At 36.4% G+C, this 25,917-nt stretch overlaps 1 protein-coding gene across 4 annotated transcripts; it reads left to right on the top strand.

Annotated features, from left to right (window-relative positions):
* The first annotated feature begins 11,958 nt into the window (after positions 1-11,958).
* On the top strand, positions 11,959-22,672 carry LOC113236524. Of its 4 annotated transcripts, XM_026472636.1 has the most exons (7): positions 11,972-12,033; positions 12,268-12,527; positions 14,860-14,885; positions 14,927-14,963; positions 20,421-20,489; positions 20,751-20,864; positions 20,952-22,672. In XM_026472636.1, the coding sequence occupies exons 2-7, from the start codon at positions 12,303-12,305 to the stop codon at positions 21,384-21,386; spliced, it is 906 nt and encodes a 301-aa protein (XP_026328421.1). In that variant the 5' UTR covers positions 11,972-12,033; positions 12,268-12,302; the 3' UTR covers positions 21,387-22,672. The 4 variants fall into 4 exon arrangements, with proteins under 4 accessions (XP_026328420.1, XP_026328418.1, XP_026328421.1 ...); XM_026472635.1 differs by having other exon boundaries at positions 11,959-12,527; XM_026472634.1 differs by having other exon boundaries at positions 14,860-14,963.
* Positions 22,673-25,917: the final 3,245 nt, after the last annotated feature.

Here is a 25,917-nt window from a genome sequence, read left to right as displayed (position 1 = left end):
AGAAAACACAATTGGCTGTTTGACATGTAACCATTTTTCATACATTGGAAAAGTATAAAAACTTCGTTAGGGAAATATGGTTGTCAGTACGATATTGTGATTTAATTAATGCAGAATGTTGTACGTTTGTTTTATATTATTCATCATTGTTTAAAAGAGTTGAATAGGTTCAACTAAAAAAAAGTATTAAGAGTTGTTTTTAAAAAAACTTACCTGCCTACACGTAAGTTTGTATGAAAAAATTAATATAAATATATTTTTGAAGAATTGATCAGTTCTATTTTACCTATTGCCATTAGTGAAAATTAATTGAAAACTATAATTTTAATTAGAAAATAACTACAGTTATGATTAAGGCTATAGTTATGTTACATACATATTGTTGAATATTTTATTCAGAATTTTACAAGATTTACATTTTAAATTATGTTATGATTAAAAAGAACTGCTTCGTATTTACGCATTTTTATTTAACGAAGATTAGCTTTTGGAAGTGTTTTCAATTTTAAATTCTTTATGTAATAATTTTTTTACTAAAGTATAAAACGATCTTGTTTATTTTACACGGCTCTGTCACATTATTAAGTTTGTTTTACATAACTCACATTAGAATTAAAAGTGTCTAATTTCCGGTCAACACGTGAAGGGCGGTTAAATTTGAAAGTCAATCAATTTTTATTAACCTGAATGTTCGTCTAATTGTTTGTTACTTTATCATGTAACGGTTGAAAGGGATTTGGTGTTTACGTACTGAAGTACTTACGGTACTTTACATTTCTAAACGTATCATCGCGGACGGTAGATTAATAAATATTTTCTATTATACAACGTCAATGTTAATAATATTCCTAATTAGAATAATATTATAATAATTCTTCATTACTTAATAAAGTTACGAATAAACATGGTAGAAAACAAAGAAACGATAAATATATCGTACATATTCTTGTAAATACTACCTTTTAAAAATATTTTAAAACCACAACATTTTCACATTTTTACCCCCGACGTGCATCGTATAGACAGAACGTAGATAGATAGTGGGTAGCTGTAAGGGCGTTCGAGGAAGCCCCTTAATGCGGAGACAGCTCCACTGGGACGCTATTGATCGTCATCCGCCGTCAGTGGCCGAGGCGCTCCTATTGATTCGCCGCAATCTGCATGATAACCCGCCTTGTGTAACACACACTTGCTAACTTCTCTTTTTTTAATGTAGTACAAATAACGTTATGTCAGAATAAAGTAATATTGAAAGTTGAAAAAAACCGTGGCATTCGTGAATTTAAACAATTAAGGACCGCGGGGTCTATTGGGATTTTCTCATTTTAATTTGCTTTGCTAAAATGTTTTCCCATTTCTGACTCGCATTATTTTTTATAGTCACATTAATACGTTATTAGTGCATTACTAGGGTTTTCTTCCTTTTGGAATTTTTGAATGACGCACGGTCTCTGTACGAGCTCATGATAACAAACAACTTTATCAAAGAAATTTTAAAGTTTGTTTTCTCTTACAAATAAGATTGATTATGGAACGGATGATAATTTTTTTTAAAGCTGTTTTTCGCTTAGAGGATCATCACCAACTGAATACGGTCAGACCTTTTTGTTACTATGTGTTCTCTGTTTCCAAGTGGATAAGTCTATTTCTGCACTCTACCATATAGATATATAGACAATATACAAATTGGAGACAGTCAAGTAGTTGTCTACTATGCAATAAGAGATAGCCGTCTCTCGTGTCTAAAAACGATAAATGTCAAACAAACTTAATTTTTATACGTATAGATGTATAAAAACTATTTTAACGTTTAAATTTACTAGATAAAGCTAACTAGATAAAGCGGATAAACTTATTTTTTTGTACATGATCAGATGTTGTTTTGGTACATGATCAGATCGCCCATCTTAGGGAAACTATAGACATTTTTAATACTAAGAAAATACCCGTAATATTGCAAGTTGGTACATAAGATCTTAAACTTCCTATGCCCGTTTTGTGTTCTTTAGAGAGAATCGACGCAATGACAATCCAAGGACAATCCATTCGTAACATAACTTTTCTGCTTGATGATAGCTAAAGGTAATGTGGAGGTAGGTACATACCCAGGCGGGTTCTGCACAGATAACTATCGCGTTAGTGGAGGATATCTGCACCGAAGCGACAGTAGTGGAACAAACGTGGATTGCACAAATGCAGTTAAGTATTACTTTCTTTCGTTATGTATTATATGACGACACCGGAAAGCGATCTTGTCGTATCCGAAAAATAGGACTTTATACCAGGGCCGAAACACTATTTCAAAAAATTATTTCTCTTTAATTTGAATTAGTAGAAAGTCAATTTTTAGGAATGATATATATGCTTTAAAATTGACTTTCTACTAATTCAAATTAAAGAGAAATCATTTTTTGATATAGTTTTTCGACTCTGGGGGTCTACTCTCGATCTCCGTCTGACATCCGTCCGAAAAAAATTAAGTAATATTTGACAAAATTAAAAGACAAGTGTCAAGTATGAAGCTTCATTCACATCACGCGTCTTTTAATTTAGTCAAGTATTGCTTATTTGGCAGTAATTGTTTCGGACGGATGTCGGACGGAGATCGAGAGCAGACCCCCTGGTTTAAAGTCCTATTTTTCGAAATACGACAAGATCGCTTTCCGGCGTCGTATGTACTACTTTCCCTTATGGGCAACTGAGAACTTTCTTAGCATATTTTTCTCCTGTGGTGATATCGATAAAATGATTTCTCATCTGCACATTATTTAAATTGCTTCGGAACTAAGGGCTATACTGCTCTTTAGGCTTAGCAATGCCAATCTATGCTTAAAAGAAAATAAGTGAAAGTGCGAAGGAAGTTTTCTCAATGGAATCGATTGAGAACTCAACAATCAAGTTGGGCAGTTCTCTTTCATAACTTTATGATTGTGATTTTAAAGCATTCATAACTCAAAATAAACGGGTCTAATTACATAACTTCAAATAAACACATAGAAAACATTAAGGCGAGGTATTTCAACGCGATTCTTGGGAGGCGAGGTGTGGGGGACTGCCCCTCGCGTCTGACTGAAATATCTCCATATAATAATTACATAGGGCGCACTATAAGTTTCCGGACCTGGCCACTTACATAAACAATATTTAAAAAGTAATTACAACATTTGAAAATGGAACTCTTTGGCTGTAAGATACAGTTTGTTTCATCTGACTGTCACTTGTTCTTACATTGTGGCGTCTTTTTAGAAATTGCTTGTCTACATGACCATGGATTCAACTCGTGAAAATTTTTGTAGTATGATTTTCTAGGACTTTAAGTGTAATTTCGTGATGGTCGCCCGTCCACTGCTAAATAACAAAAATTTCGATGCTGTGCCGTATGATGAAATGAGACAGGCATGTGACTTACCATGAGATTCGGGCATTTTTAGGCATACGCATGAGTCAAATACAATCAATACTACAGAAACATTTGAGTGTGAAAAAGCTGTGTTCTCGGTGGATCCCACACAATTTGACTGAGGCTCAAAAAACGGATCGCGTCACTTTTTGCAATACCATGCTTACCAGATTCAACGAAAGGGCGTCAAATTTGGTGTGGGACATAGTAACAGGTGACGAAACATGGATTTATAGTTACGATCCCAAAACAAAGCATCAATCGAGCGTATGGGTCTTTCGAGATGAGCCGAAACCAACCAAAATGGCGCGCGTGCAAAGTGCCTTTAAAGCGTATTTGTGTTTTTTTTGAAAATAATACGGGACATGTGGCTACTGTTGCTTTGGGGAATGGTTGTACTGTGAATAATGATTGGTACACGAACATTTGTTTGCATAAGAAGTTATTGACAAACTCCGTAAAAATAACCGCAAACGCCGTATAATCTTGCACCACGATAATGCCAGTTCTCACACGGCCAGACAGACAAATGAATTTTTCAGGTGAACAACGTTGAGACCTTAATAGCCATCCCGCGTACAGACCTGACCTGGCACCTTGTGATATTATTTATTTCCAAAAATTAAGAACCAGTTATGCGGTTAACGATTTTCATCACCTGAAGAGGCTGTCGAAGCGTATGAAAAATATGTTTCAGAGATTGTCACGGAGCAGTGACATAAATGTTTTCAAAATTGGTTCATTCGTACGAAAAAGTGTGTTAACGCTAACGGAGAATATTTTAAGAAACAATAAATTAATTTCTGACCATTTATAGTATTTTTTTCTTATTCATTCCGGAAACTTATAGTGCGCCCTACGTTTGTGCAAAGTTAGATATTTTATTCTTAAATAATTCGTTTTACACTTTCACTCTAGCCTGTTTTCAGAATTTTATACGATCGAGGGAAGTACATCATGTGTACCAGAAGAGCACATTCTTTGGACAATATCCTTAGGTGTATCGTATATTTTTTGTAAGACCTTTATTTTTAACAGTAAATAACTAAACCGTTTGATCTAGCACAACAACTTTCGCGCTTCTCCTCCAGTGACTTAACGCGTTTATCAGACTTGTAATCGATTATTGACAATAGTTAAGTTGTGATTATTTAGTAGCAGTAGAGCTCCTTGTGAAAGAGTTCATCCAGGGAAATACTGCCATTATGCGTTTTGGTTTTGAAGGGTAACGGTACTGATGAAATTACAGGCACATGGGACTTATCAACTTATGAGTCAGAGTGACGGGCGCAGTGGCAGTGCCTCTCAAATCTTTGTGATTTAAAGCTCTGAGTAACATTGCATCAGTTATGGACAGGCGTGTCGCTTACTAACAGGTGCACGACTTGTTCGTCCCGTCTCTTAGTTTCACAAAAAAAATGTAGGTGTGCATCTTGACTGGCCAAAGGTACTCAACCTGCGGCCCCATAAGGTCTTACGAGAATTTGCGGCCTGATACACAATACCTATAGGAAGGTGGTTTTTAAAACTATACTATATTATCAAAAATATTAACCCACGCCCTCCACGGCTCACGCGTTTGCCCGTTCCTGGCCAAGCAGCAACGCTGTAATGTTTTTATTTTGTGTTGATATATTTAGGTATTGTGCTTAATAAAACACAATAAATAAATTATATGAGGAGTAAATGTAAAACCAAGTCCTCACTAAAGTAAAGGTGCCTGTTTATCGGTATTTTACAGGATATGTCACGGAGAGTGTGGGATGGAATTACACGATTTACTTCAGCCTTCCCCTTTCCATCATCAGGGCACTAGACGTAAGCTTGGATTCCACCTAAATCTAGTGAATATTAAAAGATTCGCACGAAACGTTACGCTTCCTGTGACGCACTCCCTGGGCTCCGCATAATACCAGCGACGTGGCTGTTCTCAGCCACGGCACATGCTGAGCGGTGCCCATTCAGTATCAGTAATTTTAGTTTTAATTTATTTTTATGTACATACAATTTAAGGGTACTGAATAAATGTTTCTTTCTCTCTTTCTTTCTTTCTTTCTTTCTTTCTTCCACGTTTATATGGCGAATGGCTATGGAGTGGAATTCCCAGTCTTCAGACTTGTTCCCTGAACGTTATAACTTGGACCTTTTTTTTTTGGAAGGCGAGAGTGAATAGGCATTATTTAGGTGTGCATGCGCCATCGTCGACCTCATCGTCACTTTCCTTCAGATGAAATGGAGGTCAAATGCGCACTTAAATTTGTATAAAAAAAAGTTGAGTGTGGCTGATCTAACAGATTTATCGTCTTGAAAGGAAGGAAAGAATAGAATTTGGCTTCATTTAAATAGCGAAGCCAGTTTCGTTATTTAGTTTTATTCGGAGTAATATTGTGCTGGGGTGCCTACATTAATAATTTTAAAAAGAGACAGGTTCACATACTGATTTATTATTTTAAATAAACTTATTATTGGTATTTGCACTTTGTGACGAAAGACTATCATAAGTACTTGTACGCGAACGCGTTTTCATGTTTTCATCTCTGACATATTTACGTACGTACACTATCTATTTACATTAATAATTCCACACGTGGATTATTAGCGAAATCCCCCCTGACCGTTTCCCCTGGTGATATATATTATTCCCGACCGGACAAGGCTAGCCTACGTATTGGCATATCAGTGTCAGTACTAAAAAAAGTCAATAATTTTAACATCATGTTAATTATAGACGATGCTGATGTTTGAAAATTTGACTGATTTTAAATTTATTTTCTAGTATTGCATTTTATTTTATAGTATAGAATTATGGGGATTCCGAGATAAATATTCCCTATATCTCCATCACAGAGGACTACAATTCCTGCCAGGATTTGATTGGTATTAAATAGAGTTGTACCGAATATCCGGTTACTGTTCGATGTACTGAACATTGAGTCACTATTCGGCCGAATACCGAATACTTAAGAACAGAAGAAGAAATTAGAAAAAAACACGGTAAATTAACATGTAACTTTTATTAGTGCTGAACATATATTGTACACTTGCGAAAGCGCGAATTCTTGTTTATCTAGAACATCAAAGGAAATTTGTAACATAATTAAATCTTTTTTAAAAAGGTAACCAATCAAATGATAATGACTTACTTATCATATAATATATAGTTTAGTCATCACTAAATAGCCGCTGACAAAATCAACCAAGTTCTTATTATTCGCAAACCAAAATAAAAATTACGTTTCTGGAAGTTATAAAACGGAATTGAATAAAAAATTACTTTCTTCATTATGACATAAACCATAAAATTATATTTCATTGTACAAAATTGTTTATCATAACTGAAGTTAATAGTTGGTATTTTTCGTACCATTTTTCACATTTATATGCTATTTGGTCACGCTCCTTGCCGAATATTCGAAATTCAACCAGAGGCCGAATATAGGTTCTACTCCTTGCAACACTAGTATAAAATCTAAATAAAAGCATCTTTTTTTGTCACACATACATAATATTTGAAAGTTTATTCATATCAGAGTTTGAATTTAATTTATTTTTTTAAAACCAGTACATCGCCATTGAACGAACCTTTGTGCTATTGTTTCCTTTTTGCCACAAGAACACAGTTATTGGTTTTCTGATTTTTTTATTGATACACTTTTCTGTTGATGTAATTTTTGTTAATGAAAGAATGATATATTATTATCTTACCCTTAGCAAATATCCCTCCATTTTACCTAACTTCTAAGTTTAATATCTACGCGAAGAACGGGAGGCTTGACTGCTCTATTTGAAGCTCAATGACTATCTCCTCCATACATTGTGTTAATTGGCGAGAAAGTTCCCTGTGACCTCATCGTTATAATTGGGGGAATCAATAAAAGTGAGTCTATTGATCAACGGGCTTGGCTCATTCACGATGCTCGAACCTACATGCTGTGCCGAGAACAACCCTATTTTGTTGATTAATGATAACAGTAAAAGGTTTGAAGTAGGTATCTTAACGTGTCGGTAGAAGTTCATCGTAAAATTCTAGAAGTGATTTATAGTTTTGTAGAAATAAGGATTTGATATTTATTTTTTTATTAATTTATTTACTCATATTACAATAATTTATTATTTAGGTACTTGGCACTCTTAAGGGTCGTATTCTAGAACTCTACTCAATGCTCAAGTCAGGATTTGAGTATGGTTTAAAGCACTCGAAATCATACTCAAGTCCATTTGGGTCTGGGTGATTTGAGCATTGAGTTCTGGAATACGACCCTTAAACCTAAAGGGTTTGTTTGTTAATAGTGTTGCTCTATTCGTAATATACACACATAATCTTAAATATATAAACCAAATTTTGTTTATAGAAGTTAAATACTTCTAATAAATGTACGCATAGACAAAGCGTGTCACAAATAATAACAAAGGAAAAAACAATATCGTGATATTTAACAATTTTAATAAATTAAATAAAAATAACTATATAATATAATATTTTTATTATCGTTAGAAACAAAGGTAAAAACTACAACATACATACATACATATATAAACATCGTAGTTTTATAAAATATCGCGTTCCTTGCAAACCATCACAGTCCGGCGGTGGATCCGCGAAACCAGTTTGGTTGCGATGATATAGGTGCTTATACAGACAGGCTGTTCCGTATCTATCAGATTTTATAACTTTATAAGTACAGATTATGTATACATATAAAGTTTTCAATGTATATATAAATATACATGCTTTAAACTAGATATGGCATAATATTTCGTTTTTGAGGATACCTGCTGTGTAATGGCAATAGACGAAGGACAGCAAGTGGCTTAATATTCAGTCTTTCTGGTTTAAAAATTTGGCAGATCATTTTATTAGTAGAAACAGTCGTTTAGATGGCAACATTGTTAAAAATATACAGATAATGTTTATTCCCTAGTGATTTAACTGAAAAAAGATTGATAGGTCTAAGGTAGTATAAAATGGCAGTCGTTTAAATAAGAATGTTACCGGAAATAGTGCTTTAAATGGTAACACTCACATGGAAAGACTTTCGACTTAAACGGTCTGGCTGTCGTGTCCAGTACCCAGTGAGACAGAAAGTTCCACAATTTAAAGATTTATTTTTATTTTCTTTCCTATCGTATTTTGCAAACACCATTGAGTACCTACTTACATAGACACAACTTACAACTTAGCGAGCGCTTTTGACACTATTTTGAACATAAGCATTATATGATGAACTTCACCGAGTTACATTGATCGATGTTCAAGTGACAGGGAAGGACGACAGGGCGAACAACGAAGCTTTAAAAATACGACAAATTTTTAAAATGAAATTAATTTTATTAATAATACTTTAATACATTTTTACTGCACCGCAACTGCAAAATAGCTACTACAAATAAGTTGGACTAACAATTATCTGTTGTTATACAGTTGGATTGGTATAATAAAGCCACATGTAATTATATATCAAACGTGCTTTTATCTTTTGAAAATCATAAATATGTGAATTATGTATATTATGTGAAATGTTAGAACTCTCCTATTTAAGTATAAAAAAGTCATCGACTAATTTGGATAGTAGAATCTTTAAACCTACATATCATCACGCCTGTCTCCCATCGGGGTAGGCAGAGACCATGGATCTCCACCTACTACGCTCTTCAGCCTCCTCAACTCCCATTAGTCTCCTCAAAAATTCACATTTATTATACTTTTAAACCGGCCTTTTTTAAGGACATCGCTAATCTGATTGATGTACGCCGAGGTCAACCTCTCCCCACGCCTCTATCCACATTCATTCTTATAGACTGCCATTAATATGCCGTCAATCTACCAACATTCATTCTTTCTACACGACCAAACCATCGAAACATCCCCCTCTTTATCCTGGTCACTACATCATCTTTCATACCACAACACTCTCTTACTACACTGTTCGGCATTCTGACTTTAAGACTAATATCGCACATATTGCTGCAAAGCTCTCATTTCTACAGCATCAATCACACCCAACAGTCACTATCATACATTAGGGTTGGGACCAGCACGCCTCGATGAACATCCCCGTTCCTTTCTATATAAGTTTTGATTATAGTAACCCTCCCTACCGACTCTTAGGGTATACGAGAAGGGCGGGCTTGTGCAGGGACCATCTCAGTCAGGTTCTAACCTCAAATCAGCCAGTTTGCACAGACTTCATTCGGATCTCTAAAGGCTAGTGCCTTGGGTGAGCTGCCGCGACTGCACGTACAGCGCCCTCCCTATTGTCCAGAGAACTCCGGCGAGTCCATATCCAAGTCTGGGTCCGCCAGAGACGCCCATGAAGACGTACCTATCAATGACGGAGAACATGCCCGGTTGCCCGCCGTACCCTGGTCGTACCGGGTTCCGGGGAGTCTGTCTCCCCGGAACTCCCTATCTCTCGGGTCAGTTAGATAGGGTCTCGATGAACTGTCACATATCTTTCTACATAAGTTTTGGTTAATATGGCCCTCCCTATCAACCTCTTGGATATGCGGGAATGGCACTATGACCTGTGCGAGCAAGCCCGCACAAAGATCATTTAAGTGAGGTCATAACCCCAGATCAGCCCGTTTGCACGGATTTCACCCGGTTTTCTGTAAGGCTAGTGCCGTAGGTGGGCCGCTCCGGGTGTACGTACAGCACCCTCCCTATTTTCCAGATAGGCACCGGAGCTGTAGGCACGCTCTATTCCTGTCGCTTTCTGCAAGAGTAACGGTTGCCACCGCTACCTATTGCCTCGATTAACAGCCAAACGCGCCTGTCTTGAGATGTTCTTGCTACCCATTAAGGCATACAGAACTCCATGCACTAGATTTCCGGTTTCTCTTTCCGGTCTGATCTTTAAACCGCTCTCCTGAAAAGTTGTCATTTTGCAATTGGGGCCTTATTACACCATGGGTGGAATAGCTATTTTGCAGTAGCAATGTAGCCTTTACCATGGTAGCTAAATCATCACTTTGTCATAGTGAGGTTGACATTATTGGTAAATGACTGGTTTCATTTTATTTAAAAAACTAATTTATACAAATTTTTTACGTGCGTGTTTATACAATATGCTTTACAATATGCTTTATTTCTCTCAAAAAAGAAGAAGTATAACAAATTTTGTTACAAAATCAAAGTACAAGTTCTTTAGTGAGAGCTGGAGTCTGTACTGGGTTGAAAACCCGTGTTACAGATTTTTTGTTACAGAGTTTATGCAATCTTATATTATTTTATTTTATTATATTCCTTGAATGAACTACGGGATTATCGGGAGTGAAATTGACATCGGCACGTTTGAAGACTGCGACAGAGACAGAATGTAACACGTGAACATTTAAACACTAGCCAGTTATTCCGCGTCATTAAACCTCTACCGAGTAAAGGATTTATCATCCAAAAAAAGGTACTTAAATATATATTAAGTAACTTCTAAGTTGTTTTATACATCATATTACTAGCAATTAAAGTTAATTTTTCATGGCTTTCCATTCGACACTTCACATAAGACGTCATTTGATTACAGATGGTGCGTTTTACGGCGGTTCAACGAGCGGTATCTTATGACGCCTTACCGGTGAGGAAAAACGTCGTCCGCGATAAGCTAGGCGACGACAAGTGCCTAGTGCACCGCTACGCGTCAAATTGAAAGTAACGTTCCATGCACCATCGACATTATACTAATACTAAATACTACGTAGTCTATTAATTGTTATTGTTTATCTCATATTAGTATTTTTTTATCTGCACATAATGTGTTTAGTACAAACATTGCTTTAAAAAACTTGAATCAAATAAAGTCTTTATTGTTCTGATAAAGTTTATTACTTGAAATATTTGTTTTGTACCATATCCATTAGTTAAATAAGTAGCTGGCAACTTTAAACACATGCTAATAGATATAAAAGTTTGCAAAGGTGTAGTCTCTGTCGGCAGAGCGGGTGGAGAAGACCCGAAGGCCGTAGGGCGCGGGCGGCGTGCCACGATGTGGGTCACTGCCGCCTACGCGCAATTCGATAAAACTTTGCAAGTATCCGTACGCCGGCACTACACTACAGACACCTCTAACATTCTGCTGGAATGCTCCCAAATGTCATCAACTTCAAAAATGTCAATTATTCTAATTAATTACTGCCTCGAACAAGCCTGTGACGTAATAAAATTATGAACTACAGGTTTTACAACCTCTCACTTTCAAATTGACATTGTAACAAATTGTAGAGAATGGGAACGTAAAGAATTCAGTCGCTTTCAGATTCGCTGAAAACGCTGTAAAATTAGAGACCTATTTAAGGAAACCCAGTGAAAGTGTATGCTAATTAATAGTGCAAAATATCGACCAATTGTTTCACCAGGGTTCTAAATATAAAATTCCGTCTGTAAAGACAAAGTTCGCGCGCAATACGGGCGGGCAGGTAACGCGGGGATAGCGGCGGCGCGCGGGCGGCGGAGGCGGCGCGGCAACGGCGGGCGGCGGCGTATCGATTCCGCGGCGCCTCAGTCGGCGTCCGTCGAGCGCCGCGCTGCGCCGAGCGCCGGCGAGCGGGCGTCGCCCCTCCCCCCGCGTGCACCCACCGCCCGTCGACGATCTCTCGCCGTTGCCGGCAAACTCGAACGACCTCTTTTCGCTAACTAACGTCGCACCCGCGCCTGACTCCCGCCGCGGAACTGCACTCGATATCCACGCGACTCTCCCGCATATGAACGTTGTCAACTGAGCGCGTCGATATCTTTGAAATATTGTAGACATTTTTGAATTGGAAAAAAAATACTGTTCACACCGAAAAGTAGTTGGATTTAGTGTAACTTTGGATTATGTTACTTGAGGAAGTGAGACCGCCCTCCGAGTGAGGCGGCATGGCAGTGTAGGCGGCGCGAGCGCACAGCGGTGATGCGGGTCCGAGGATGGGCGAACTGCGCGGGCGCGTAGCGTGCGGGCAATGGATTGCTGCGGCCACCCGCCCGGCCAGTACGGCGCGGGCGCCGGGAGCTGGGACTACGGTCCGTACGCGCCGCTGCCGTATGCGTCGTACGCCCACTACTATCCGCCGCACCATGACCCTTACCGCTACTACCGCTACGACTACCCTGCACACCATTCTCACCATAACGACCATGTCATGTCTATGGGTGGGTACCTATACACTAAAACACATATGATTACAAATCAGAACTGCGCTCTTGCAAAAGACATCAACGCGTGCGCAACAGTATTGTTGTTTCTAGATTTCGTAGTACTATTGTAATATTTATTAGCGTACTCTGTTACTTTTCAAAGGTCCCATTGTATTAAATCCTTAAAATAAATGAAAGCTTATTCGTAAGATACTCGTATGGTATGCTTTTGTGTATTAACTCTTAGTTCAGTTGTATTCAGACCATTTTCTTTTGATATAAATTTTATTTACAATACATTGATATGTTGAGATAACTTATTAAATGATGAGATAATGAAACAGACATTTTCTTAGTAAAAAACAAATAAATTGCTTTAATTTTATTGCAACCAAGGAAAAAAGACCAATAGCCTAATCATTCGTACAGCAATATCAAAAAAGCTACTTTACATCACACGCAATATCTATCGCTGTAATTTCCAGAACAGGGTAAGTTAATATGGAGCATCGAAAATATGTAGTTTGAATATTCAAAACCTTGAACAAAAGTTTTCATTAATAGAGCCACAAGATTACTTTCAAAATATTGTTAGAAATATATTTTATTAGCATCTGGTTTGTATGTGTCGTAACTTTGCGTATAAAGTCAAGGAATAACGAGAAACTCCTGAGGCTAAACACTCTTCCCACAGTGAAAGTGCAAATGAAAATAAACGTTCACTGTACAATTTTACAATCTCTTTGAATTGACGTGTCGCAAAACAACATTTAACCTTACTGGAGACAATAAAGATTTTAAGCAGTCAATTGCGTTCTCGATTCAATATTAATGTGCAAGTTTGTCAGTCTTAAATGTTTAAGAAAGCAAAAGAATTAGGTAGAGTGCTGGCGTTTTTGATTGCTAGTGTTTACGTTGCACGTTTATGTAAAATTACGAATTTATTTTTGTCTTATGTGTTAAGTATACAGGTTCATTGTTATATGAGTTGTTCGAATTGCTTTAGGTTGTTAATTACACGGAAGTTTTGTGTATACAAATGAAAATCAACAAAGGTTAGTTCCATCGCCACTAGTCTTAATTCCTTGAACGTAATTGAATTACAAGTATTGACTGGTTTCACGACGGACACTCGAGAAGTCGCAACACGCGTCCGCTGTGACTACATCAAGTTTGTTTACCAATATAGAGATCGGAATCCACGCGTGTCGCGCGACCACATTCTGGACAATGAAGAATGAAGTAAGAATTAATGTTTACGTTTGAGCGGATTTCTCGGCGTCTACGTCACGTGTCGATGGAAAGGGTGTGCGGGGGGTGCGGAAGTGCGCTACAGGTGGTCGAGCGACCCTGCTCTGCCGCCACCGCGCCGCACTCGCCCCGACCCGCGCGCCGCGATTGATCGCTCGCGCCCGCAGCCACTCTACATATTGACCGGGGTACTAACGCCCGCGTCGCGATTCACTGCCAACTTCGTGTACATGCGATGTGAAACATGTTGTAACCCCTCAGACACGTAGCCTAATGATGTGGCGCGACCCTATCACATATCTCCATAAAAAGCCTTTTTCTATGAGCACGTCCTTCCATTCATGGGTTAGTTTACTAAAAACCTTATACACCGACTTGATAGTCAAAGTTAGTATCGATGACTATGAATTTGAATAATGCTCGAGTCGATTCCACTCAGTTGTAAAGTTTAATGATCGTCGAGAGAAACGTGAATAAAAATACTTAGGCCTCATTTTGTTCGTAATAAACGATGTCATGCCAGGTCAGCGATTAATGAATATGGAGATGGAGTTCTTCACGCAATTTAGCACGACACTTAACAATTTGTATATTTTAGCGCAAGGAAGACGTGCAAAAGGTGCGAGAATTACAGATTACTAACTTGTTTACTTTTGCTTTTTTTAATGTCATCTCGAGGCTTTCTCAGCTCGCTGACGCTTTGTCAGTGTTTACAAAACACGATGAAATTGCGAACCAGCACTCTTAGTAGAGCAGGATCGATGGAGTCCCTATCGATCCACTTTGCGAAATGCGTCAATCCACATTAGCTGCTGGAAAGCGGAATCTAATAATAACAATGTCACTTTCACTGGACTATTTTTGTTTCAAGCTATTTCACGCTTGAATGGACGGAAAAAGTAAATGCAAATAGTAACTGACTGTATCGAATTAAACTTTAGTTTTAGTGAGATTTTAATTACTATTACTTAGTAGTAAAAATTTTCTCAATTAATGGAGGAGGGACATTACTTGACAGACGGAAAATTGCGTAGAGCCACCGTAGGTTGACTTGTGGAGTTTGAGTTACCTATATTAATATTTTCTCTTGTTGTAGATTACGGGTCGTACGCTTCGAAGGAGGCACGTGTACGTCGCGCGCTAGCGCGTAGAGATGCGCGCGCGCACACGCCTTCGCATCACCTGCCGCATCCGCATACTGTAAGTACCTACAACTCATGAACAAATAATCATTTAATCATTGAGACAACAATCCCAGTTAAATGTCAGCAGTTCACTCACAGTCACATTAAGGATAATTATTTATTCTTAAATATTTTGTTTTCAACAGCATATGAGCATACCCTATACATATAATACTAAGCGTATATAAAAAGCGTAAGCAGAAAGGTTAAGTTACTACAAATAAACTTTAATAGCGTTAAAACATTTAAATAATTTGTTATGCTTAAATTAACATAATAAAATTGATAGATTTTGGTCCCTTTTGTGCAAATGTGCTATTATTCTACCTTGAAATCTTAATAATTAATAACAAATCAAGAAAATAAAGATATCATTTAAAACAAATGGACGTGAGAGATTTCCCGCGTATATCTGCGTGTCACAATAAGTCACGTTTACCGCAGTACATTAATTTGAATACGACATCGCCGAGCAAAAAGGCTAGTTAACAAATGTAGGTCAGTGTCACAGGACAGACGGTATCCTCGCCGCGACGCCCAGCGGCACTTTAATACCCGTTATCAATCATACTCACCACACATAAGACGCAAATTCATTCAAACCATCCCTCCCGACTTCCGACTGTCATATGTTTGTCTCATTTGAATGTTTAACTCCGACCAAACAAGCACACGAAACTTTTAGAGTGATATTTTGAAGTTCGATACAAGGTAATGTGACCGTTCATTGACTACCTGAGTGATTGAAATCTTTGAGCTCTTTAATTACAAAAAAAACACACACTGAATAAATTTATGCGGTTTTGAGTTTTATTCAATAGTAAACAAAGTTTTTTTTATTATATTTGGGAATAGCGGAGAATGCTAAGAAATAAAACACTTGTAGTGGCAAGATCAAAGAGTATAGATTATACTTAAATTAGATACTCGACTGGACGGGACGTTAACAAATAATCGAGTCGAAAGTGGTATCATTACGGCTTCATATTACGGGACAAGTGAGCGGCACAAAGGCGATAATGAGGGCGGTGAGGGCTGAGGGGGGTATGAGGGTGCGGAGGGCGGAGGGGCGCGGGTGGAGGTTGCCTATGAAAGCTGTCAGCGGTTGATTTTTCCGAGTGTCGTGGGCGCTCGCTGATCGATAAGTCACGTGGCCGCGCCGCTCGATAGTTAGCCTCGGCAAATCTCCCGCCACTACTACCTGCCTACTATAAAGTGAATTCGACCATAAATGCTACGTATATCAAGCTTAGAGCTCTTCTAATATTGGTCGTATGCTATGTTTCTTTTCCCATATATTCGAGTATGTCCTATGTGAATTTTTACTCCTTTAAAGTTCGTAATAGTTTACTTTGAACTATACTCAAAAAGCACCGATTCTATTGTATATATTTTAATTTAAACTACACAATACTTACGTATACATATACGTATTCCGTTTATTCAATTTAGATATAATATTAATTTAACTAATGAAATATTAAAATACCTTAATGAGATATTATCAAAGTTTATTGTTTATTTTATATTCGACAATCAGTTTAAAGTAAAGTATGCAATAATATTATAACGTAGCTTATCGCGTAGCGCATCGTAGACACGTAGCAATCCGTAAGGCGCTACGCCAACCTGGCCTAAGGTGTACCATTTTCCCGCCAACTGGCGCGGCTTGTAAACATGTTTTTGAACTCTATAATTACTTTTAAAGGCATAATTAAAATATTATATGCTGGTTCATTATGTTATGATTATGACGAATTTAGAACGGAAAATGGTATGTTGTCATAACATTTCGAAATATTTCCGTTTGTATAGAAAATTTTATCCGACTAACGTCAGAAAATTCGTTAAATTGTTACTCAAGAAGTGGAGAAAAAGAAATCATACAAATTTGTTTTCAACAACGTAAAATTGCAAATCATTTTTGAAACAAAGGCAGGCGAGTTTGGCACGAAGGGTTTCTAGTTAAATTAAAAAAATATATATTTCATAAAACAAAAGTTAGACGGAAATTGAAAGTTACCATGTTAACAATTAGCAATGCTCCTACAAAGTTTTAATATTTGCTCTTCATTATAACGTGAAGTCCTTAATAAGTGAAGTGTGAAGCTAACATAGTTTGTTCAAGATCTACTAGCAAGCATTACGAAAATACAAAATAAATTACAACATTCATCTTGTAGAAATGGAAGCTTGCGTACAGGACGTCCAATGTTAGTTTTAAAGATAGAATACTGTAATAAGAGAGCGTTGTGTTATGAAAGATGGTGTTTTGGTATGTGGAAAAATGATAATAATGGTGGTAGTAGACTGACGGCACAAATTTATAAAGACATTATGGATGGAAACATGGAGAGAGTAGACGTCGACGTACATACATATCACACTCAGATTGGAGATGTTCTTAAAAAAGACCCAGTTAAAAGTTCCAAGAATACATATTTTTTAAAGTCCCGCAATAGAGAAACTCTGTGTCGTGGGTGTGATGGACACACACATAGACAATCACAAATTACTCCCTAACTCATGAGAGAAATAAATGTAGGCCATACAAATGTCTCCCGGCCCGGGAATCGAACCCGGGACCTCTGCGAGGCAGACTAGTATTTGCAACCGTTCAACCATGGAGGTAGTTATATGAGGCAGTTATTTAAATGAAGGGCACGAAGGGAGGCAAAAGAGGTTTGTCAGGATCAAGTAGAGGTTCATGGTTTCTTACGACAATGGGAGATCGGCGTGACGGTATGTACATATGTATGTGGTTTGTATGTTTTAAAATTGTATCAAAATGTAGTTAGTTAGAGCTTTCGGCTCGAAAATCTCAGTCCGATCCTAGGTATTAATTCATATATACGATAGCATGCTTATATAATACTTTAGTCGTACGTTAATAATGTTTACGACCACCAAAACAAGATGAAATTATTGTAAATAAAAATAGCAATCAATCAATAAACAATGCTCTAAAACCTATTTTAAAATGTTTACTTTTGTTTTATTAGGTAACTTACGTAGATTTTGAGCATAACAGTATATATACGTAGTATTTTGGACTTTTTTGCTTAGAAGATAATTTGTTTTTTCTCGCAAAGATGTATTTAAGCGTAACGGTTGTTAGGGGCAAATTGTAGCCCTAAGACGTGACGGATGCAGTAGCTGCAACGCTGCATGGCTCTAGTGACGGACATCGATCGCGCCCTTCCCCACCTCTCACGCCCTCCGCGCCGCGCCAGCCCACCCCGTACCTCATACTAAACATTATCTGGTGTACAGATCGTGTGCCCACATTCCGCTTCATGTAGCAGCTATGATTTATTCGAGAAGCGATGAACGCGTGAAATGATGATAGGTCCTGGTTACGTGTAATTTCTAACCTGTTATTTTTACGGAGTGTTGAATTATTTTGTTGTAAAAAGCACATATCGGGTCATCTAATTAAGAAATCTTAATTAAGTATATAAAGTTACCGATTTACGAACTGTTTATAAAATACATAGATAGTACGCCAGTAAATTCAAAACACAACAATTTATAATGAAATTATTTTTTTTTTGTAACAAAATTCTATTTCATGAACAAATCTTAAATAGGTGGTATATAATGTTGTGACATAGATATTCATGACAGTATTAGCATCGCGTTCATCAAAGATATAATTATGTTGAGATTTATACAGTCTACTATTAGTATTCATACATCACATTACCGTACTTCACCTGTGGTATTAAAGTGTGCGGTTACATTACGAACGTCTTAAGTTGCGTGTATAAAACTGACTGAGGTTTATGGATGTGTGACTTATCTTTTGAGGACACACAGTAATGTGTCGAATCACATTTGTATTAAAGGGAATTTTTGTAATAAATAATTATGAGACAAGTGTATACTGCAAAAATGTTGTTAGTTATAGCAACCATAACGATACCCTTACCCGTGGACGAGCACAAATATCTACAAACCATGATCATCATTATACGCCCCACACTTGGGTCGTGCAGTGTCCTCTAACGAGGGTGCACGCCATAGACGCCACGCTGGCCCAATGCTAGTTGGGGATATCATGCGTCTTCAAAAGGCTTTCAGCATACAATAAGTGAGTTTCATCACTTTTCCTTCAACGTTGGATTTACTTTTGAATTTAAAAATAAAAGCCAAAGATACATGCCGTAATCGACATCAAATAAGAAGCCATTGTTATCCCACAGGGCTACTACCATACGATAGGACCTTACACATTGCAATAAAATAAATTATTATTTATGTAACAATATAATAATAATAATATAAAAGTGTTCTACATTTGTACTAATTGCAAAAACTCGAATTTACCAGATTTTACGAAAGTTTTTTTTGAATTATTCAAAATTCTGTATAATCTGTAGATATGGATTGATTGCAAAATGTTTTCAAAACATATGTACGCATATACATTCTCATTTAGTCGCTATTTTTCACAAATGAATCAATATGAAAAAAGCAATATATTACATAGCAGTAGATAGTGTGGGTAGGTGAGCCGCCGTCCTCGCAGGCTTCTCACTTACAGCCCTCTGAATCGATAACGTGCTCGAGTGTACATGGAACAGGTTTCACTTCTTAGCTATATACGTAGACATACACAGCACAATGCATAACCTTACATGACGCTTTTGCGCACTAAAACGCACTGTCTTCATTATATCATCAGTTTCAGTGCGGTAGCCAAATACAACTTGACTTGCTACGATTTTAGCATATTCTTTGCTTGTACATTCGTAGACTCTTTGCACTTATCGACCCTATTATCAAATCTCTGAAATATTTTTCTGAAACAGGTTCGGATTATTACGGCTTATTACTATACCCTTATATGTACACCGAACAAGCCAATAATATTTTTTGATTACCAACATATTCAGCCGCAATATACACTTCTTGGTACGAAACTTTAAAAACATAAGTTCTATAAAACATATAAGTAATACCTAAAATACATATGTATTGTGTAATTGTTGATGCAAATTCAAATGCCATACGTATATCTTATTTAATATTGCAGCTAGATGAATGTGCGTTACATTGAAAATTAATATCTCAGATATTTACAATCCTCCACGATATAATTTAGTCCATGCAGGCGTAGTATTCTTAAAAAATGTACCATGTATGCATATTGAGGGTTCCGTGGTTCCATCAGTACAAGTCGGTGTATGTTCATATACACTGATCCCACATATCTAAGAATGTGGTATTTACGGCGTTGTTCTCAGGAAACAAAATGTTAAACTTTATTTCTTTCGTAATTTATACGACATATAGTAATCAAAATTGGACGAAGTTTCACATATTTATGATCCAAGAAAAAACGATAAAAAAAACACTAAATTCAGATCATAATATCTTTGAGCTATATATGTACTTATTGAGTGCAGCGACTATAGAGTGCTGAGCGGCCGATAAAAATTTTATTGAGAGTTTTAATTCACTGTTACAGCCGCCCTTGGAATGTGGGATGAATAGCCGCCCTGCCTACTGCGAACCGCAGATGTGGCCTCATTATCAGGTAATCCGTTTACTTAAATTACAGATCTGATACCATTTCAGTAAACGTTTTAACGATATTTTGTAAATTTGTCAATTCACATGAACCGAAAGTTGCTGCGTAATTGTATAAAAAAATGCAACTTTTAACTTAAATGTTCGCAAGTTACTTAGAAGTTCAGCTGTAATTGGCAGCGGAGCCAATTCTTTAAATCATATCTAACTTTTCGATCATATCGACAAAATGCAAACTTCAGTGTAGTGCAAAGATATTTGCCTACAGATGGGCCTCGGCGGGGGTTGGGGCGGCGCGAACGCAGTGTCCGGCGGATGGATGGGGCGGAATGCTTGCTCTCGCGAGCACATGCGCTATCCTGCTGATTGCCGACCCGTCAAGGTAAGTGATAATAAAAATTTCAATAAATACCTATTTTGCGAAGAGAAAAATGACAATAAATTTTAATTTAATTGTGAAATTTTTCAGGTGTCACATATGCCTCCTCAAAATCAAGTGTGCCATCCAGAAGGAAGATCAACTCCATATCCTGTTTACGAGGACACACGTTACAATGGAGAAAGCACCGTGCGGCAACAGAACACCCCAGAACTTCCAGCAACAGGGCCGGTCCCAGTGGAGGCATCAAGGACAGCGCGTGACTGCTTTTATCCGGAGCCTCGCCGCTCACCCCCCGAAGAGAAACGTCCTCCAGTTGTACCGCTACCTGCATTTCAACAAGCCTTTGGTTCCACAGAGATAGGGAAATTCGCCGAGGCGTTTAGTCGCACAGAAATAGCTCTGGAGGACGCCTCCAACGAAAATTTCTCGTTCGAATCCTTCCCCGAGTGGGACGGCTCAACCGAGCCTCAGTGGTCCACACAGCCTGCCTCACGGGAAATCAAATGCGAAGACAGCTATTGAAAAGGGATATCTTCGCTCTAGTGCTAATTTTGGGCGAATTTGCCTTTAGGTAATTAGACAATTGTTCCACCACCACGTTGCCAAAACGAGTAGCTGCGATGATAATTGCAATGTCATAGAACTTTAGAATGTGATAACATAACTATCGTGTACTAAATGAATCGGTCGGATAGTAGTGGTGTGACGTCTAATTTATATAAAGTAGATTATTAGTAAGTTATTCCCTTTAACTAGTTTTAGCCCAGTCTTAAAAAGAAGCGATGAAACTTGGATAAAGGGGACGGATAACTTAGGTACAGCAGTACATAGGATAACAAAATGATCATGACTCGATGTGCCTTTATTCGGACAACCGGCTGCCCAGCGCGCGGCGCCCCCCGCGCACCGCCCGCCCGCCCCGCGACGGCAAGCACACAAAATTACTACAATAGCAATTATAGGGACCAACGTTTAGACAAATATACACGACCCTGTCGCTACAATACCGTGTGCAATAAGCTCAACGAAATGTTTTATGAAAGTTCTATGAAGAAATGAAATGCAAAATGTCATTAAAAATTATCGTCTAGATAGCATAAGAAAACGATAAAATTTTCTTCCTTTTGCTCTACTTCCATAATAGTTCACAATCAAAAATGAACATTGTAACTATAATATAATGTCTTGTGTCGTCCGATTTAAATGTACTTCGAATAACGTCTCTATGTTTGTAGAGCTACGACTTCGAAACAGAATGTCTTTCCAATTCTGATGATAAATTAGTACAAAACTTACTTCTTGCAACTGTAACATAAAAAAAACATTATTAGTAAAATTGAAACATTGTCTACAATGTGTGCCCCACATATGCCGCGCGGAATCAAAGTAAACCTTCTAAATTTCTGCAGGTAACAGTCATGTGTGTACCTTCGTGTTTACTTACTCGTAGGTAGTTAAATTTGATAAAAATTTTAAAGAGATTACTTATGAATAAAATGGCTTTTTAATTAAAATAATTAGGGGTCCAACAACTTTAATGTAAAGTGTTTTGTCTGATTTTATTTCCCCATTTAAGAACATAAACTACGATAAGATGAAATATGTACAGTTTCGTCATTGATAAAATTGACATCAGCTGTTTTATGTTACTTGAGGCTTTAAATTTAAAGAGTCGTTTTCAAAAATTAGAAATATTTTGTTCTTTCGGGTATAAACTGTAGTAGGTATTAATTGTTTATTAGTGCCTGTGATAGTTATTTTTGTTATTACTGAATAGAGTTTGACGTTAGTATTTGTTTGAATTTTTTGTTATATATATATATATATACATACATATAATGTAGAATGTAGAAAGAAAATGTTTGCGTGTACATATTACAAAAAAGTAACATCCCTTCGCTTCGTGACTTAAGGTTTAATTTGCGAAAAATAATACAAGATACAAAATTATTGCGGTTGAATTTTGTATTTTTCTTTGTGATTTTAGTCAATAAATTACGTCTCTTATTATAATAAATTTATAGTATCATAGTTGAATGGTATTTTCCGTCTACAGTACTTACTTGTATTATTAAAATTTAAATGTTTACACTTACGCATATGTGACATTTGTCTTCCAGAGTCTCATGACACGAAATATTTGAAAAAAAGAGGAGAATTGAACATAGCAAGCTTAATTTGACAACTCTGATTACACCAGTAACAACATTGAATACTTTGATACTTAAAAGCATTTTTTAGTTTTATAGTAAATGCGCATTTCTCTAGTTTTTAATTGAAGTTTTTCCAGCTTCGGTTTCCACATAGGTTGATTGGAATAGATTACTACTAAAGCAATAATGCCGCGTGTTGTGAGTTCTATCTTTTGTTTGTCTTTGTAATATGTTCTTGAGTACAATAACGAGTAGTTGCATTGTATTGTATTACTATTATTTTATTACAAGAACGTTTTATTCCAATCTTATCAGTGTTGCCACTACATATTTCAATTTCCTTCAATGTCAGGAGTTTCTGGTAGACTGACACGTATTTATTATAATAAATGTCTTTATTATCATCTGTTGAATATCAAGTTTCTTCAGGGACAAGTGAGGACATACTTCTCATATGTTCGCCTTTGTATAAGTATAGTATAAATCATAAAGACCTAATTGTGTTTTTCTTTTTTATACTATATTTTCTCATATAGATGTTGGCGTCAGTCTCCTGTAAGGCAAGGGTGTGGACTAAGTTCCACCAATGCCGATTATGGACATAATATAATAATAATAATAATAACGCTCACACTCAACATAGCCCCGCACTAGGGAAACCCTGTGTCGCGGGTGCCATGGACACACACATAGACAACCACAAATTACACCCAAACTCACGAGAGTAATAAATGGCCCGGGAATCGAACCTGGGACCTCTGCGTGGCAGTCCGGCATGGTAACCGTTCGGCCACGGAGGCAGTTAGTATAACTTCCAAGAGTGTTACAACTTCCTCGAATATACAGGTTTCATTAAAAGTTATTATTAAAAAGTGCAATTGGTATTTTTAAATTAAATCCCAATAATTATTATGATTTTGCACTTTGTTATTTTATATTTTTCTAGTTTCTTAAAAACTTTAATTAAATTTGAATCTCTGATCTTAATTTTGTTGAACGCAAGAGTTCATTGCTTGTGGCCCATTATTTTCATGGAATCATTTATTTATACTTCTAAAAGTATATCACATTCTCCGTGAAAAAACTTGGTATATACGGTTTTGTGGATGTATAATTGTGTATTAAATTTTATTAGTGAACTGAGCTTAAATGGAAAGTTTTGTCTTATGTGTGGTGCATGATACCGGTAACTTCCAATGGTCTTCATTTTTATACAGCATGAGTGTATTCCCAAACTCTTTGGACGAAATCAGCAAAATTAATGGAGTGCCTTACGTATTTAATATATGAAGTTAGGGTGGATGATTTAATCTAGCATAATTCGATGAAACACCATAATATGATAGTGTAACGATACTTCTTTTGAACCGAATATTTCATTACTTAGTAGTTAACTTAATAAAAGTTTTTTAGTAAATTATATACATTAACTTAACTACAAATAAAGTTTTGCTAGTCATGGTGTGCACTTGCATTTTGTGCTATTAAGCTGCTATTTTAAGTATTCTTTTACGGTGTTGATTTTTTTAAACTTTGTGTTATTATTTTATGTTAACTGCAGTCTTTGATTTAATTGTGTTACCCATTTTAGGAATAGGTCAATTTAATTAATTTGTAACAAAATTAGTTCATAACAAGTCACTTTATTCAATTAGAAATGCTTTTAAAATTATTTATTTTACGATTATAGTAATTTTAGCAGCTCTTATAGTAATTAATTAAAATTATGCATAAGACTCTATTTACTAACTCATGAAACGCATTTTATTTAAATTAGAGGCGTTTCTTACAAGTGTTTCTTTTATTATTATAATATTATATATACATGTAAAAGTAGTCTGTGCCACATTACATTTGTATATAGGATATATACAATTCCCTAGATAGTCCTATTGTTATTTGTTTAAGATCTAGGAACATATTTTTTACTGTAGAGATGGTAATTTAAAATTAATATTGTCTAGATGTTTCCATTATAGAGCTTCCCGATAAAACATCTCATGCTTTAGTCTACCCTCAAAGTTAATCGTATCATTGTCCATAAAACATTCAAATTTTTTATATCAAAATAACTAACTATAATTAAGAAAAAAGCGTTACTTATTCGAGATCCATTTTACACTGATTTAATTGCAATATTATATTTAGTTGCTAGCTGTGATCATTATAAAGCACCCGTCATTTTAAAAGCTTTGTTATTTAATTCGCATAAAAAAATCGATTCAAAGAGCATTAAAAAAGTTTCTCGTAATTTCAAGTGTCAATCTTAAAATTGTTGATAATTTTCTATTTAAAAAATGATCAGCTGTTATTTTGACATTAAATTTGTTAAAAAATTAGGCCAACAAAATTTTAGATTCTAAGTAATTATGAAAATTTGTTGAGACAGTAAAGTACTGAACAAAGGAAATATTAAAATGAAAATATATTATGTATCTAGTTATAATTATTACTAATCTTGTAAATAATTAATTATATTTTTAATGTTTCACTCATATCAATCTAGAAGAAACTGTTTTATTAGCAAATTGTAAGGTTTTGATCCGACACACTGATATGTTTGTTTTATTGACGTCAACGTACGATTTAATAAACACATTGTACCTACCAAATAAAATTATTGGTTTTTTATTTATCGTTCTGCAGGACCGTTTCGTAGTAGTAGAGCCCTTAACGGGCGCAGTGGGAGTGCCCCTCAGATTTTTGCGATTTAAAGCTCTCTGAGTGGCACTGCAACTGTAATGGACAGGCATGTCCCTAACCATCAGGCGCACAATGTGTATGTCCCGTCACTATTATAAAAAAAACCCCTCAAAACAGGAACGCAGTATAAATAAAAATATAAAATTTTGCTTTTTATTTGAATGTGTTATTATTCGTCATCTACTCTGTGAAATAAG

This window comes from Hyposmocoma kahamanoa, unplaced genomic scaffold (genome assembly GCF_003589595.1).
Source record: "Hyposmocoma kahamanoa isolate Upper Pololo Valley unplaced genomic scaffold, ASM358959v1 92, whole genome shotgun sequence".
NCBI lineage: Eukaryota > Metazoa > Arthropoda > Insecta > Lepidoptera > Cosmopterigidae > Hyposmocoma > Hyposmocoma kahamanoa.
The sequence above is the reverse complement of the archived record's forward strand: the minus strand, read 5'-3'. Positions and strand labels throughout refer to the sequence as shown.